The sequence below is a fragment of the Octopus bimaculoides genome, chromosome 1, assembly GCF_001194135.2.
Source record: "Octopus bimaculoides isolate UCB-OBI-ISO-001 chromosome 1, ASM119413v2, whole genome shotgun sequence".
NCBI classification, from domain to species: Eukaryota; Metazoa; Mollusca; class Cephalopoda; order Octopoda; family Octopodidae; genus Octopus; species Octopus bimaculoides.
The window spans coordinates 184,224,839-184,243,844 of NC_068981.1; the positions used below are offsets into that span (position 1 = coordinate 184,224,839).

General features: G+C 36.9%; 1 protein-coding gene across 1 annotated transcript; it reads left to right on the forward strand.

Moving 5' to 3' along the window:
- The first annotated feature begins 24 nt into the window (after positions 1-24).
- LOC106879324 (general transcription factor IIH subunit 4) lies at positions 25-19,006 on the forward strand. The gene is made up of 14 exons (XM_014928832.2): positions 25-158; positions 1,755-1,859; positions 3,263-3,394; positions 4,104-4,197; positions 5,567-5,652; positions 7,582-7,693; positions 8,798-8,866; positions 10,075-10,158; positions 10,435-10,567; positions 11,970-12,021; positions 13,016-13,094; positions 14,565-14,612; positions 16,385-16,525; positions 18,511-19,006. The coding sequence occupies exons 1-14, from the start codon at positions 34-36 to the stop codon at positions 18,616-18,618; spliced, it is 1,368 nt and encodes a 455-aa protein (XP_014784318.1). The 5' UTR covers positions 25-33; the 3' UTR covers positions 18,619-19,006.

Below are 19,006 nucleotides of genomic sequence, written 5' to 3' on the forward strand. Positions count from 1 at the left end.
TTAGAAAGAAACACACACTTCAAGTGGAAAACGATGTCAGCAACATTAGAATCAGGCAAATTGGAATGTAAAGATTTATACGGGTATCTTAGAACTTTGCCTGCAAATGTTCTCGATAAACTCTATAATCATCCGGCAACATGTCTTGCTGTATTCAGGTGAATATCTCTGAAGATTTTGTCATTTTTACATGTCATGATAGTTTTTTTTTTCAAGTGCTTCGTTGTTTGACAACATCCAACGTGGTCTTTACGTAATTTACTATGTTAAATAACATCTCCAGTAATTTTCTAATATATAGTCATCACCTAGCTCATAATGATCGGGTTTATTCGTTGTGTACCTTTAATTTCCTAACTTGAAATTTAAAAGAGCTAATATATTTATTATTATATCTCCCTTTTTGATTCTTGATTTGAAGTATTTTTTCGTTTACATGTGTCAGATCAGATGTCTAAAAAAATACTCAACTTAATGTGAAAAACGTTCCTAAATTCAGAGAAAACTTAGAGTAAAGGTAAACAGTTGTAGAAAGAAAAACTTACACACATATATGCGTAAATATAATTGTTCTTGTAAAAAAGAAATCACAGTAGAATCACAATTTAAGGCGAAGTACTCAATGCATTGAGAAAAGTGGATATATTTATTAAAATAATGGATCTTATCAAACTGAAAATTCTGAGACTTAGTGTTGAAGGATTCATTATTTCAATTGAAAAATCTGTGTGCATGTATTTGTATGTGTGAGTTTATTTGTCTGTCTAAGATATATATATATATATATATATTGATAGAAATGGTAAGACATATATATATATATATATATATATATATATATATATAATTTTTCTGAAGTCCCAATTAACTTAATTTTCAGTTTCACAATAGATTTAACCTTGCTCAGTTTATCCATGCTATCAGTAAATATGTTCCACTATTATTCTTAAAATAATTATACTTTAAAATAATAACATAATTTCAACAAATTGATTTCATGTGAAAAGTTATGCAATATTTATGGTTGATTAGATTAGAATAGCACTTCATCAGACTTGCATCGAAAGATATGTTTATATGTGTATGTGTGTGTGTAGAATAGCAACATCCTAAAAAAAATTAAAGCTGGCTGAAGGTACAATTTCAGCAAAACAATGTCTTTGTTGACCATTATACACATCACACTGACTGCACTATATATATATATATATATATTATAGATAGATAGATGTATCATTATCATCATCATCATTATTGTATAATATCCGCTTTCCATGCTGGTATGTGTTGGACAGTTTGACTTAGAACTAGCAAGCCGGGAAGCTACGCCAGGCTCCAATCTGATTTGGCAAGATTTCTACAGCTAGATGCCCTTCCTAATGCCAACCACTCCGAGAGTATGGTGGGTGCTTTTTATGTACCACTGGCATGGGAGCCAGTCAGACGGTACTGGCATCGGTCATGTTCAAATGGTACTTTTTACAAGTCACCGTATATATATATATATATATATATATATATATATATATATACATATATATATATATATAACACACACACATAAGAGGCTTTGTTTCATTTCTGTCTAACAAATCCACACTCACAAAGCTTTGGTCTGCCTGGGGACTGAACCCAAGACCACATTGTTGAAAAGTAAGTTTCTGCTTTTCTTACTTGGCATGGGTTGACTGGGTCATCACAGTTGAAGTCATATTTTCCTTATTTGTGAATTTAATTTATTTTCTTTCAATTAGGGAATTACCAGAACTTGCCAAACACTGTGTAATGAGAATACTTTTTGTGGAACAACCTGTACCTCAGGCTGTTGTAGCACATTGGGTGGCCAACAAGCACCATGAGTAAGTATTTTGATTGTTTTTAAACACTTTTCAGTTTCAAGTATAATGATTCTAGAATAATGTGTTAGACTACTGAGTTCAGCTTTATGAGTTCAAATTGCTTTGAGCATTATAATAATGAAATTACTGTGTACAGTGCTCAGGTGCACTCCAGCTTATCAAAGGTGCATGTATAGTACATACAATTAGGAAAATCAGCAGTGTATGAGTCATCATATACGTGTGTGCATGTGTATGGAGGGGAGGGGATATCAGGTGTAGTGTTGGTGAATGTCAGGAAGCATGGAGGTTTTAAAGGATGCAATGTCTCGGCAACTAACAACTGATGCAGGTAGTTTGTTCCATGCTTCAGCAACTCTGAGAGTGAAAAAATGTTTCCGAAAGTCATGGGTGCTGTGCTGTTTTCTGACTTTGTAGGCATGCCCATGTGTGTTAGACACATGGAGCTCACAGGTGCTCAAGGTGGTTCTTGGTACGATGGTTAATAATTTTGTGAGTGTTTACCAAGTCAGTTGCCAGACGTCAGAGCTTCAGTGTATCTCTGCCCAGGGAAGCAAGGCGTTCAGTGTATGGTAGATGCCTGATGGAGGGTATTTGCTTGGTTGCACATCTCTGAACAGTTTCTAGGAGGTCAATGTCCTGAGCAAGATAGGGGTTCCAGATTGGTGAAGCAAATTCCAAATGTTGGAAACCTTCTGATAAACGCACATACACAGTCTCTTTCAAAGATACACACCTCCACTTAAAGACACACTCTTTTTCTCTCTGTCTTTCCTTTTCTCTGTTGAAAATCGATATATTCCCTCAAAAATACACACAAACTTACATACTGTCACTCCATCAGTTACAATGACAAGGGTTCCAGTTGATCTGATCAACGGAAGAGCCTGCTTGTGAAATTAATATGCAATAAATTTGCCTCTCAGTGATGTATTTACATTAAGTATGACACACAGATGACTCCATATATGGTATGGTATGTCTGGAGTACCAGATCTGTGAACTGCACTGAGTTCTTTGACTACCTATATGTCTTAGGTTTACTTGATCAGGGTTGATCTGGGGTTATGTTGCAACAAAAGTAATGTTTAAATGAGCCAACCAGGGGACTTCTGTTTGTTTTCTTTATCTGCTAGAAATAACAAGCAAATCTCTCTCATATCACTCTTTGCTTATTAAAAAAAGGAAAGGAAACATTAAATTACATAGTTCTAAAATGCATTGTCCAAGTTCTAAGTTCAAATTCCACAGGTAAGTCACATTTGGAATACTTTTGATCATGTTTCTTTTTGATCAAGAGTGACCAAGGATCAAACAACATCAATGTTTGAAAGCTTTAATTCTTTAGAATTGTTCTTGTCCAGCAGTTGTAATCATAAATATTCTTTCTTTTACTCAACCAGAGAACAGAAACAGGCAATGACTGCTGTGACAGATCTGAGAGTTTGGCACGAACAACCTCTTCCAGGTGGGATGATGGGGTTTATATTGAACCAGACATTCCGAATGAACATGAAGACAGCTTTGTTAGGAGGGTAAGTGTCTAGAATAATTAAGACAGTGATAACATTGTTTTAGCATCCACTTTTGTCAAAATTGCATGGGTTAGATGGAATTCATTGAGACAGATTTTCTATGGCTGGATGCCCTTATTTCCAAACAATATAATATTTTCCTATGACAAGACCATTTTCACGAAAGATTGGCAACTGTTAATATGACAATGACACTTCTTTACAAATATACAATGTCAAGACCAGGAGGTACAGACACATACACACACATTTATATATAAATACAATAGGCTTCTTTCAGTTTCTCTCTACCAAATCCACTCACAAGGCTGTGGTCGGCCTAGGGTTTTAGAAGACACCTGCCTGAAGTTCCACACAATGGAACTGATCCTGAAATCATGTGATTGGGAAGTGAACTTCATAGCCACTCAGGTGCAGTGAACTTATGTATATCATCATCATCATCATCTTATATCCATTGCCGATGCTGGCATGGGTTGGACAGTTTGACCAGGGCTGGTAAATTGGAAGGCTACACCAGACTCCAGTCTGATTTGCCATGGTTTTCTAAAGCTAGATGCCCTTCCTAACACCAACCACTCTGAGAGTGTAATGGGTGCTTTTATATTTATACACACACACACACACACACTTCATGAAATGAAGTAACTTACTCAAGGATGCATGTGCAAACATAACTTTATATGTTGTACTTTATTATACATTTTAGTGGTCAACCATGGACAGGTGGAGGTTCCCTTCCACCAGATAAGCACGTCAAAGATATTGCTTTTTTGGACAACTACGCTCAAGACAGGTGGGAAGTAAGTAGTATTGTTTTTAATATTATTATTAGACAGAAATCTAAGGCAGTGAGTTGGCAGAATTGTTAGCACAGTGGGCGAAATGCTTAGCGGTATTTCTTTTGTCGCTATGTTCTGAGTTCAAATCCCACCAAAGTCGACTTTGCCTTTCATCCTTTCAGGGTCGATAAATTAAGTACCAGCGAAATACTGGGATCAAAATACTCGACTAATCCATTCACCCAAAATTTCATGCATTGAGCCTTTAGTAAAATGGATTATTAGACAGAAATCTAACATAGTTGTTAGCACGCTGGATAAAATGCTTAGTGGCATTTCTTCTGGCTCAACATTCTGGGTTCAAATTCTGCCGAGGTGGACTCAGCCTTTCTTCCTTTTGAGCTTAATAATATAAATACCAGTTGAGCACAGGGGTTCAGTGTAATTGCTTAGCTCTCTCTCCCACAAAATTTCAGGTTTTGTGCCTGTTGTAGAAAGAGAAATATTTTTTATTATTGAGGTGATGAGTTGGCTGGATCATTTGCTCATTGGACAAATTGCTTAGTGGCATTTTTCTGGTTTCCTTTATGTTCTGAGTTCAAATTCAACCAAGGTCGTCCTTAGCCTTTCATTCTCACGGGGTCACTAAAATTAGTACCAATTACGCACTGGGGTTGATGTAATTGACTTGCCTTCTCTCCCGAAATTCCAGGCCTTGTGCCTACACTAGAAAGAATTATTTAAGGCAGTGAGCTTGTAGAATCGTTAGCACACTGGGCAAAATGCTTGGTGGTATTTCGTCTGTCTGCATGTTCTGGGTTCAAATTCTGATGAGGTTGACTTTTTGCTTTTCATTATTTTGGGGGTCAATAAATTAAGTACCAGTTAAGCAGGGGGTGGTGGTGGTGATATAATTGACTAGCATCCTCCTCCAAAATTCCTGGCCTTGTGCTAGATTTAAAGCCAATATTATTATTGTTATTATTATTATTATTATTGTTCAGGATGATGGATTGACAGAATCATTAGAGTGGACAAAATGCTCTGCAATATTTGTTCCAACTCTCTATGTTCTGAGTTCAAATCCCATCAAGGTTGTCTTTGTTTTCATCCTTCCTAGGTTATTTAAATAAAGTACCAGTCAAGTACTGAAGTCAGTGTAATCAAATAACCAACCTCTCTCCTCTGAATTTCTGGTCTTCTGACTGTGTAAGAAATCGTTGTTGTTGTTGTTGTTAGGACCATGGCTTGACAGAATTATTAAATTGTTTTACTAAAAAAAGAATTCTTGCTATATTTAGTTATGGACTTTTACATTCTGATTCAAATGCTATTGAGGAGCTTTTGAATTACTCTATATTAACGTATCTTTTGAATTTTGATTTTACAGTGTGTTCTTCATTTTATGGTTGGTTCATCGGACTGTGTCAGCAGAGATATAAAGTGGGTCTTACTACACGCAGGTCTCATGAAGGCGTAAGTCTTTCTGTATTTTCATTCCTCAGTTGTTTCTTTTTGTCAGTTGCTTTCTTACAAATTTCAGCTCTAAAAGACGATAAAGATGTAACTGAAAGAGGAAGACAGGAGCTAAATGGGCTGAGGGTTCAAATGTTGTTGCAGCTAGTGTGTTATACTTATTGTCCTGCCTTTTTTTTCTGTTTCTTCCTTGTTCCTATCAATGACTTCTCTCCACTGTTCTCAGCTCTGGGTTGTTTTTTTCTGTTTCCCTCCTGCTTTTTCAGCTCTACCTCAGTATCCTGCTTCCAGCTATTCTTAGAGTGTCTTCTCATCCATATCCCTTGTGGATGTTTTCCTTAAGGAAGACGTCCCCTCTCAAGTCTTGTGCAATTTTCAATTGCCATTGATGCTTCTGCAACTTTGCTGTTTTCTAGGTAGGAGTGTTGGCCCTATGCAAACCCATTTTTATCTCTGGGAAAAAGTGGTCCATAGTAGTCTGACCTCTATCTTTTGACCTGTCCAGTATGGGAGACCCTACTAGAAGCTTGCACTCTACTGACATAGGTCCAGGTCATAAAGACACACAAGCCACTAAAACAAGGGTTGGTCTTGTGGTGACTGTTCCTACCGTGATTTGGAAGAAACGTTTGTGGTACAGTTAAAATTGGATAATTTTTGTTGTATTGGACAAAAAACACTTTGCAGTATTTATACCCAAGCTGATGCCATCTGTGCTGGTGCCATATACAACCCATGCTGATGCCATATAAAAAGCACTTGTGTTGGTGCCATATATAAAGCATTAGTGCTGGTGCCACGTAAAAAGCACCCAGTACACTCTTTCAAGTGGTTGACATTGGGAAGGGCATCCGGCCATAGAAACCTTGCAAAAACAGACAACCGGAGCTTGGTTCAGCTCTCTGGCTTGCCAGCTCCTGTCAAACTGTCCAACCCATGCCAGCATCGAAAGTGAACATTAAATGATGATTCCAGAACCTTGCGTTCAGAGTTTAAATCCTACTAAAATTAATATTGCCTGTCATCCTTCTGGGGTCAATAAATAAGTACCAATCAAGGGGTTGAGGACTGGCAAAAATGTTAGAGCATCAGAAGAGATGTCTTATAGTATTTGCTTCATTTCTTTGCGTTCTGAGTTCAAATCCTGCTGTGGTCTACTTGTGTAGTAGACCTAATCCATGTCCTTGTTTAACACTGCCAACTGGTCCTTGAGTGCTTTTAGTTGAGTCTCTGTCACAAGCAATTGGTCCTGGTTACTGATTTGAGGATATCTTCTTCCTCCTCTCCTTTGTGTCTGTAAAGGAGCTTCGTAAAGGTCCATGACTGTTGCTCTTCCTTCCTTAAAGGATGACATGACAAAAAAAAAAAACATCTTGTAATTGGATGATTTTAATTATATTGTGGAATGCAATGTCATACTCTGCCTTCTGAAAGAAATCTCTGAGGAAGGAATGGTTCTTAGACATTACAGAGGCCCACCAGGCTCTGATGTCATGTGAACCTAAAGGTTCTACCTAAAGGTTCTACCTAAAGGTTAAATAGGTTCTGTGTCTCAAAGGTAAGCTTGAGAGAGCAAGAGACTGGGAGAATATATTATAAATAAATTATCAGGAGGCAACAGAAAAATTTCTGCTGTATCTTTCTCAAGAAAAAAAATCATCAATTTTCAGACTTTGTCTCTGATCACCAACACCTGTAGGCATAACATAAAAAACGGGAGAGAGAGAGAGAAATGTAAACATTAATTAAGAAAATATAAACCAATGTCTATGGAAATAGCAATAAATGTACAGTCTGAGACACATGAATTCATTCTTGTGTTTATGTATTAGATGTATAATGTTTGTATTTTACTATTATTTATTATATTCATTGATATAAAAACTAGACATTAGTCCCCTTTTATATGTAAAATGTACTTTATTTCAGTGAGTCAGAAGATCAAGCTCCAGTGATTACACCAAATGGTTTCCAATTTCTACTGATGGACACATCTTCTCAAGTCTGGTTCTTCATGTTACAATACCTCAATACACTAGCAGTGAGTTGACATTATAACTGAGCTTTAATTTTTACTCTTTATTGCATTCTGTATCTTAACCAAGTTTTCTATCTTTGTTTCTCCTAAATCTATACTGTAGTCAACTTAACCCTTTAGTGTTCAGTTTACTCTGTGTTAAGTGTAATACTTTTTCACTCAAATTGCTTTGAATTAATCATGCATTACCTTATAGCTTTGAGGTTTCAATGATGTGATTGTTTATTTTTAGAATGTCAATGTAGGTTAGGTGTGAGAGGCTAGATATCGCCAGTTTGAATATAAAACATGTAGAATATCTGGGCCAGATATGGCCGGTTTAAACACTAATGGGTTAATACACTTCAGCCTAACATAATGTCCAGTTTAATATCACCATCTTCCCTTTGGTTGCCTATAATGGAATTCATACTGTTGCAAGAACTTTAACAGACTCTCAATTCTCACTCAGTCCCTGTTTTTCTTGCAGATAGTCATGTTGGGCATTATTAACCATATTAGTCTCACTGGTCTTAGATTCTGCTTCTCTTTTTGACTAACTTTTTAAAGAAAATGTTTTTAAATATAATCTGTTAGAACTTTACATTATCCAGTCTGTGCCATTTATTTGGAATCATTTGTATAAAACTTATTATTCTTGTTATACACATCTTGCTATAAAATGTTCACCCATCAAAACTATTATTGTTACAATCTTGATATATAATATATATAAATGGAACTGGTTTTTGAACACATATTTCATCCCAATATTTACATGCATTTATTTGTAGCATTTATGTGCTTTGAGAACCGGTTCCAAAAAAAAGAATTATTTTATGTTCTTTTGAAAGTTTATAAATCCTTAAGACATCAACAATATATATATATATATATATATATATATATATATATATATATATATACTGGGCTGTGGAAGCATGCAAAAGTGGATGTTAAAACAATCATGATATGTATGTTTACACATGGGAGCTCATAGGTGCAAAATAAGGTGAGGAAAATAGTACTCGAATACCAAAGGTAGAGCAGAATAGTATTTTCTTGAAGCTGAAAAGACTTCACCTCATGTCTATACTTATTAATGCTATATCTTCTGTTTTTTTGTAGACACGGGGCATGGATTTAGTTGAATCTTTGTCCTTCCTTTTCCAGCTGAGTTTTTCAATATTTGGAAAGGTAATCCTTATTTCAATATCATTATGTTTACATCCATTTTCTGTGTTAACATGGTTGGATTGTTTTGCTTTTTTCATCCTTTTTTCAATTCTGAATATGTGATTTTGTTAGAGCAATTAGCTTACAGCCACTTCAATTCTTTGATTCTTTATAGCTAATCTCTTGATCTGGAAGTTAAAGTTGCATTAGTTGTGAGATTATGAATGAAGCAGAATGAATCAAGCAATGTTCTGTTCACAATGAAGGAGTATAATAAACGTACTGACTTTAGTAAGATTTGAACTACTGACAACGTGATCAGTATTTGAGCATTTTTACCCTCACTGCCGTGTTTCTTTGGGTATTTCAGTAACTGTTGTCGATAACAGACAGTAGACAACACTTGCTAAAACTATAATAATGTGGATATTTTTTGTGTCAAATGTTAATACTATCTTCATGTAATAATAGTCCTTGCAATTACAGCTGTTTTTTACTTGATGTTATAACAATTCCTATAACAGTATTTGAACTCACAACCATACAGCTTGTAGTTAGTGTTTACAATCATGTAGCTTGCATACCAATGTTTACAACCATGTAGCTCATTACCAGTGTTTACCACCATGTAGTCTATGACCAATGTCTGCAATCCTGTATCCTATAGCAATGCCTACATGACAACATCACTAATGCTGGTGCATCATCATCATCTTCATTTAACATCTGCTTTTGACTGAAAACCGGTAAGCTGAGGAGCAGCACCAGGTTCCAATCTGATTTGGCATGGTTTCTACAGCTGGATACCCTTCCTAATGCTAACTACTCCAAGAGTGTAGTGGGTGCTTTTTACATGCCAGTGGCATGGGTGGTGGTGCCGGTTACGAAATCCCAGCATTGACCACAACTACGATCTCACTTGGCTTGACGGGTCTTCTCAAGCACGGTATCTTGTCACTGCCTCCATGAGGCCCAAAGTTAGAAGAGTGCTTTTTACAAGTCTTCTGTCTTGTTGGATCTTGTAGATCTTGTAGAACTGTCCAACCTGTACCAGCATGGAAGACAGACTTTAAATAATGATGATGATGGTGATGATATATATATATATATATGTGTGCGTGTGTGTAAGAAAATTGCTTTAGACTTTTTTATTTCTTGAGATTTTGCTGAACTCAATAAATTAAAAGAATAGATCAGTTTTGTAAACTGGACTGCTGTTATTTTTCTAGGACTACACAACAGAAGGAATGTCTGAAGCCCAGCTTCGCCTCTTACAACATTTACGGGAGTTTGGTTTAGTTTATCAAAGAAAGGTGAGTAATTTATGCAATCTTATGTTTCAACGTTTTCTTTTTATATATTTATTTTCCATTGACTCAGATTAGACAGCTTTTAAGCCCAATTGTGCGTTTTATGTTTAGTTATATTCTTGCTTTTAATTCGACCACTTCATTGTGACTCTGCTGAACCATTGAATACTTATGTAATATCTCTCTATTTTAAAAAAAATCTTTTTACTCTCAACAAACATTGGACATATTTTTAGCCTATTTTACTAATTGTGGTTTTCTGTTCTACTTTTGTTTCAGAGAAAATCTCAGAGATATTATCCAACAAAACTTGCTATTAATCTGGCTGCAGGATTATCTCAGGTTTCTGATAATGCAATCAGACAAGGTTTTATTGTAGTAGAAACAAATTATCGGGTCTATGCTTACACAGGTGAGTTACTTTGACTAGTCATTCAGATGAGAAAGTAATGAATGTGGTGGACGGACAGTAGATGGAAACTTAATGGGAACTCATAAGGGGTAGACCCAATTGTCGGTATTATATAACCCAACTTCTATCACCATTGTTTTAATGTCTGTTTTGCTATGCTTGCATAAGTGTGATGATCATATCACTGTTATTTGTTCTTGATTTAGTCTGCAAGAGGGTTTCATAAAAGCAATCCTTTTGTTCGTCTGTCATCCTTGATTGTAGTGCATGTGTGGAGATAAATGTTGCTGACATATTGTCTAAAACTAACCTACACTTAATTATCACACGCTCTGACTACCTCAGTTCCTTTACCCATTTCTCTACCAACAGTATGTCTGCACTTTCTAGTCCGTTTGCTACTCATCCAGAAGAATTTGTACCTGTGTTTGTTAACCAAGAAGAGTTTGGTTGGAGCTTCCCATCTATCTTTCCTCCTTCAAACTCCACACTTCTACTTGCTTCTACTCCAGTATTTCTCAGCCGGGGTTCCCTGGCAATCAATATATTATTTAGCTGCATATGGATGTGTGTAGATTCATTTTTGATAACATGCTCATGTATTATTAAAAAAAAAACCCTGCATGTATAATACATAACATGAAGAATTCTGGAAGGAGCTTCATGAGACCACTGCAGAGATGCTTCCAGAAAAAAAAAATTCAGTAACCGTTGGAAAACCGATTATAGCAGTGACTCGATCAATTCCTAGAGATATCTGAAGAGGGAATTTTTATATTCCGAAATATTATTATATCAGACTATGGATAATTAAATTATAACAGTTATTATAGTCCACTCTGCATTGTTGTGCCATTCAAGATATGTTATATTTTAAATAAATAAACATCAACATTTGACAGAGTTATCTGAATGCCACAGGAAACCCATCAAACCCATGCCAGCATGGAAACGCCTTCATAAAATGCTTTTGAAATAATTTCTAGAAATTAGTGGTGAGGAACGAAGTTCTTGATATGTTACCTGCCAATTCATCATTTAACATCTGTTTTCCATGCTGGCATGGGTCAGATGGCTTGACAGGAGCTGGCATGGTCTGGGCCCACACCAGGTTCCATAGTCTGTTTTGGTATGATTTCTACAGCTGGATGCCCTTCCTGATGCCAACCACTTAACAAAGTGTACTGAGTGCTTTTTTATGTGGCACCAACACCATGGTTTTTTGCATGGCACCTCGGTTTTTGGATATCAGTTCTGTTGCGGTGGGCAGGCCTTCTTGAGTACAGCAATGTGTTACATATCTCGATCCTCAGTCGTTTCCTTTGTATAGTTCAGTGTTTTGAGAGCAGCCTTCAATGCTTCATCCCATTCAGTATTTATATGAAATCCTCTTCTTTTCCAGACTCACAACTCCAGATTGCTTTATTAGCTTTATTCACAGAAATGATTTACCGGTAAGATAGATACTGAGCCCTTGTTCTTTGTTTCATATTTAACGCTTTTGTTACCATATTTCTGTTGAAATTCCTGGCCTTTGTTTCAATTGAATTTTGAAAATGATAAAGAATTCAGTAAAATAATTTTGCCATTATTAAACTGGTGTTTGGAATACAAATTAACATGAAATTTTGATGAGAAATTTTAAATCACTTTAACACAAGTTTGTATCATATAACCAGTGGTGGTCTCAGGAAGGTTGGTATTAAAAGGGTTAAGTCAGGGAACTCTCTGCTCTTTATTTGGGTCTTATTATATTTCTTGTTAAGCTTGTTGATGTTTGGCCTCATGTCAGCCCTGACCCTGCAGGCTATAAATCAAAGGTTTTCTACCCAGGACCATGTGGACACGCAATGGCCCAGTGGTTAGGGCAGGGGACTCATGGTTTCGATTCCCAGACCGGGCGTTGCGAGTGTTTATTGAGCAAAAATCACCTAAAGCGCCATGAGGCTCCGGCAGGGGATGGTGGCGAACCCTGCTGTACTCTTTCACTACAACTTTCTCTCACTTTTTCTTCATGTTTCTGTCATACTTGTATTTCAAAGCACCAGCCTTGTCACACTCTGTGTCGCGCTGAATCTCCCTAAGAACTACGTTAAGGGTACATGTGTCTGTGGAGTGCTCAGCCACTTACATGTTAATTTCATGAGCAGGCTGTTCCATTGATCGGATCAACTGGAACCCTGGTTGTTGTAACCGACGGAGTGCCACAACCCAGGACCATATTTTTCAATATTTCTTTCTATTATTTGCACAAGGCCTGAAATTCCGGTGGGCAGTGAGGGGGGGGTGGCTAGTTGATAACATTGAACCCAGTACTCAACTGGTATTTATTTTATCAACCCAGAAAGGATGAAAAGGGGTGTAAAATATTAAAGATGATGATGATGGGGATAACAATGACCATGATGTATAAATTTGTATAATTTTATTCTCTCTTTTTTTGTACAGGTTTCCAAATATGGTTGTGGGTCAAATTACCAGAGACAGTGTTCGATCAGCGTTAAGCTGTGGTATAAGTGCTGATCAGGTCAGATAAACTATTTCTTAGCCTCTCTTTTTGATAGAGTTGTTGTTGGGATTATCATGGAATGATGCTTATTTCTTGACTGTTTGACCTGAGACTGTGACCTTTGACCTTCTTTTAATTCAAATTCAGCCTGTAACTTTAGCTCCAGAATAATCTTCTGATCAAACAGAGCAATAGTCAAAACATTTCAGCTATGAGTGACCATCATGTCTTTATTCAGACATAGTATATCTTGGACTACATTATCCAATGTGTTCTTTATCTTATTATGATATGATGAGTTCTGTTATTACTAAAATCAGCTTTGCTTTTCATTCAACCAGGGATGATAAATACCAGTAATATATTGTGGAATTTTTACATTTGATAGTGACCTTCTCCAATAAAGTGTTGGTTAGTTTGAAATCAATCATTATTTCAATATTTATTATTAATTTTTGTTGTATAATGGTGGAGCCAGCCTCATCTATTTTGGTGCTTTGTTTTTATTTTATTTTTATATATTGCAATGTGTAAATAATAACATTGTTGGTTACAGGCTTCCAATGGGATAATTACTGGGTCACTACATTTCTTATGGTAAGAGTGACAAGAGAGTGTCTGCAATTTAATGCAATGGACTTTGTTTTCAAAGCATCAGTTTTAGGCTTTCCTTTCTTTGTTGATGTTTATGTCTTGCACCTATGTAAATCACACACATAAGTATATATTTAAAGACTTTTTCAATTCCCGTGCACTATTTTAATATATCTGTTTGTTTTCTACACCACCTGTCTTCGTCTGTTGTTTTTTTTGTGAATTCTCCCTATATATATATATATATATATATATATATATATATATATATACACACACACCATTGTTGGCTCTTTTAATGGTTGCTTCTCTATGGTTGCAATATGAGTCAGATAGAAGTACATTGGAGCCAGAGTTTTCTACTCTTCCTGTCAGCAACCCTCACTTGTAATAATCTCTCAGCATATCAAGCAACAAATAGCTTTGGACAGCTTTTACAAAGACCACATAACATGTCAAGAGGCCAGGAGATTAGCAACTTATGTTGCTATAAGAGACTGATGCCACAGGCTTCACCTTTCAAAGGTTTTCCTTTTTAAGGTGCTTACTTTGTAAATATAGGAATGATTTTTTTAGAAAAAATTATATTTTATTATTTGCTCTGATTATATCCTCCCTACTCCCATTATTATACCTATGTCTAAAGTGGTAAAGGTGCCAGAGTTGTCAGCACATTGGGCAAAATGCTTAGCAGCATTTCATCTGTCTATGTTCAGAGTTCAAATTCTGCCAAAGTTGACTTTGCCTTTCATACTTTCAGAGGTCAATAAAATAAGTACCAGTTGAGCACTGGGGTTGATGTAATCAACTTACCACCTCCCCCCAAAATTGCTGGCCTTGTGCCACAATTTGAAACCATTATTATGTCTATATCTCATCTGTTTTATTCCACAGATAATCCACTTCTTAAAGAGCCATGCACATGAGAAAATGCTAGAAAAGGTAAACAATTAATTAATCACTCTAATTTGATTGATGTATCATTAATTGCATATGTTATTTTATTGTGTTGTGTAAATATTTATATAAACAATTGTTGCAGTAACCTTCCTATATATTCAGTTGGGATTAGATTGGAGCCTGGTGTTGCCATCCGGTTTCACCAGTCCTCAGTCAAATCGTCCAACCCATGCTAGCATGGAAAGCGGACGTTAAACGATGATGATGATGATGATTATTGCTGTTGTTGTTTTCTCAATATATATAAATACTTTCTCACCTGCATTTTTTTAATCATGATCATCATCGTCATCGACCTTGTAACAGTTCTCACCCTCTACAATCCTCTATATATTCATCTTTTAGTAACTTGAGGGTATGTCCTGACACCTCTCCAATGCCATCTTTTCTTTTTCTAACTGAAGTAGTCAGGTGTCTCCTCTGCAAGAAGACACCTGTTTCTATCTTTCTATTACAACTTTAACCTCTCATCACCTGATATAAAGCCACTTCCCTCAATACTACACCCACATTCAGTTGAAGAGTCTTAGGCGACTTATCTGGTGCCAGCGCCATGTAAAAAAAACCCCAGTACACACTGTAAAGTGGTTGGCATTAGGAAGGGCATCCAACCATAGAAACCATGTCAAAGCAGACATTTGAGCTTGGTGCAGTACTCTGGTTTACCAGCACAGAAAACAGATATCAGATGATGATGCTTTTATGATATATATTTTTCATTAAATTTTATTAAAAGACTAGGCCTTAGTCTATTGTTCCCTTTCTCTTATGCTTTCTGCTTACATTCACACTGTATCATGTTGGATAATCCTAGATCCTCCCTTTATCCCTCCCATTTTCTCAACCCTATCACTAATCCCTTCCCTTTCTATTGTTCTCTGCCATCTTCCCCTCTTACTTACCATCCTTGAGTCTTTTCTCTTCCGTTTTCCCTCAGTTATAAGGAACCAATTTAGGCTCTTAGCTTTGCAAGTTTCAAGGCAATCACCACAAAAACAACATGTAGTACATTCTGTAAAGTAATTGGTGTTACGAAGGGCATCTTGCTGTGGAAACCATGCTAAGGTAAACATTGGTACATGACACAGTCCTCCAGTTCATCAGATCCAATCAGACCATCCAACCCATGGCAGCACCAAAGATGGATGTTAAATGAGGATGATGGTAGTGGTAGTGGCAATGACGATAACGCCTTATCTTGTGAAACCCCCAAATTTTTTTCACAGAACCTCTTTTGTCCAGTGAAGTTGCATGGCCTAGTTGTTAGGATGAGTTGCACTCATGATCTGGCAATCGTGGGTTCAATTCCTGAACTGAGTGACACATTGTGTTCTTGAGCAAAACACTTCGTTTCATGTTGCTTCAGTCCACTTAGCTGTAAATGGGTAACCCTGCAACAGACTAGTCTTCCGATTGCTGGAGTGGGGGTGGGGTGGATGGCTTGCCTTGCCAGTGGGGTGGCATCATTCAAAAGCTGAAACGATGCAAAGTGCATTGTGACCAGTGATGTATAACATCTGATAGTCTGGTTGATCATATGATGTAATGACTGAAGAATCTCTTCTTCCGTATCTTCTTTCTCTAGATTATCATCTTTAGTTTTTTCCCCGATGTCACTGATCCCCTTCGAGTGGTACATTTCTTCAGGAAATTTTTATAATTTTCAATCATTTATAATGATATTTCATTTTTGTTGTTGTCAGAGAACTTTGTTTTTATCTTACATTTTCTTGAATTTTTTGTTGTTGTTTTAGATGCCAGTTATTCCACCAACAGTTACTGACCAGATCCACTTGTGGGAGTTGGAAAGAGACAGATTTAAATTTACAGACGGAGTACTCTATAATCAGTTTCTCTCTCAGAGTGACTTTGAACTTCTCCGCGATTATGCTCGGGTATGTCAATATTCTTTTTCCTAACTTATAATCAACATTTAACCCTTTAACGTTCAGATTAAAGGCTTGCCAGTCCTCAGTCAAACTGTCCAACCCATGCCAGCATGGAAAGTGGATATTAAATTATGATGAGGATTACACTGTCAAATGTAATGCTTATTTATTCAAATTGTTTTGAATTGATCATGCACTGTCTCTTAGCTTCAAGATTTCAATAACATAATTGTGTATTTTTAGAGTGACATTGTAGGGTAGGTAGGAAAGGCTAGATCTGATCAGTTTGAACATAATACTGGTAGAATATTTTGGTCAGATAACATCATCATCGTTTAACATCTGCTTTCCATGCTAGCATGGGTTGGACGATTTGACTGAGGACTGGTGAAACCGGATGGCAACACCAGGCTCCAATCTGATTTGGCAGAGTTTCTACAGCTGGATGCCCTTCCTAACGCCAACCACTCCGAGAGTGTAGTGGGTGCTTTTACGTGCCACCCGCACGAATGGCCAGTTTAAATGCTAATGGGTTTGACATCCATTTTTCCAAGCTTACATGAGTTGGATGGTTGACAGGAGCTGAAGAGCCAAAGGATTGTGTGCCGGGCTCTAATGTCTACATTGATATGGAGGAGGAATTCCAATTTTAAAATATCCAGCTAAAACAACTAACAAAACAGTGAAATCAGAAATACTGCAAAATATCACTGTCAATTGTTTTAACGTCCACTTTTCCATGCCGGTATGGATCAGATGGAATTTATTGAGGTGGACCTTTCTACTGTTGGATGACCTTTCCTGTTACCCTCTTTTTCCAAGTAAAGGGGATACATGACCAGACATGTTTTTGTGGAAAATTAGAAAGGAAGGACACTGCTTGTATGATAGTGACACTCATCATCATTTAATGTCTATTTTCCATGCTGGCATGGGCTGGATGGTTTGACTGAAAACTGGTAAGCTGGGGAAGCTGCACCAGGCTCCAATCTGATTTGGCAAAGTTTCTACAGCTGGATGCCCTTCCTAACACCAACCACTCCAACATGTAATCTCATGTTAGTACCACACACACAGAGGCTTCTTTCAGTTACCATCTGTCACATCCACTCACAAGGCTTTGGTTAACCCAGGACTATAGTAGAAAACACTTGATCAAAGTGCAATGCAGTGGAATTGAATCAAGAACCATATGGTTGGGCAGCAAGATTCTTACTACACAGCTAGAAATAATTGTTATTTTAGGAATTGCCATTTATATTTCAGTTTTGTGCCTTTAACGATAAGACTGGGAACTTTGTATATGGGTCCTTGTGTCTGTCCAACATGTACATTTTGTAGTATTTAATGCATTTTTCATTTATATAACCCAAGATAGTTTGGTTTAAAATCTTCGGTCATGATTGATGTTGTGCATTAATTGTAAATGTCAATATCATCAAAATCATCATCATCATCATCATTTAACGTCCTTTTTCCATGCTGGCATTGCTCGGATGGTTTGACTGAGGGCTGGCTAAGAGCACCGTCCAAACGTGATCATTGCCAGAGCGGTTGTCTGGCTTCCGTGCCAGTGGCACGTAAATAGTACCATTTGAGCGTGGTCGTTATCAGTGTCGCCTTCCTGGCACATGAAAAAACATTTGAGCGAGATCGTTGCCAGTGCCGGTGGTACGTAAAATACACCATTTTAAGCGTGGCCGGTGCCAGTACCGCCTGACTGGCCTTCGTGCAGGTGGTATGTAAAAGCACCCACTACACTCTCGGAGTGGTTGGCATTAGGAAGGGCATCCAGCTGTAGAAACTCTGCCAAATCAGATTGGAGCCTAGTGTAGCCATCTGGTTCGCCAGTCCTCAGTCAAATTGTCCAACCCATGCTAGCATCGAAGGCGGACGTAAAACGATGATGATGATTTTGAGATTTAAAAAATATTTTTTATTATCCTGTTTCTTAAATATTTTGTTTATTTTACCTCAATATCTTGTTACAGGACCTTGGTGTATTAGTCTGGGACAAACCAAGCAAGCGAGTTATGGTTGTGGCTCGCAATGGCCACGATGAAGTGAAACGCTTTTGGAAGAGACAAAAACATTCATGAAGGATTCCTTAGATGATTTTTTTTGTTAAAATTCTGAATGAGAGACTGAAGAAATCCCAGCAAGCCACTAACATCAGTTAAATCAATGTTAAGGGGGTCATCCAATAAGATTCAGCAAGTGAATGTTAAAAAAACATATCACTAGTTCTGTAGTATATTGTGTTGAAAGCTAATTGTTACCCTTTACAAGGTTTGGCTATTGAGGTTGGGGTTTGTCAATAGCATCTGTGCTAAGATTATGTAAAGTTATATGGAACTCTGAAGATCTCTTGAACATAAGTCACTATATTTTTGTTAAATTTATCCAAGTAAAACAAAGAAGTTTACAGGGGAAAAAAATTCTGGTTTCTACCTCTTAAATTTAAAATAAATATTTTATACTACTTTT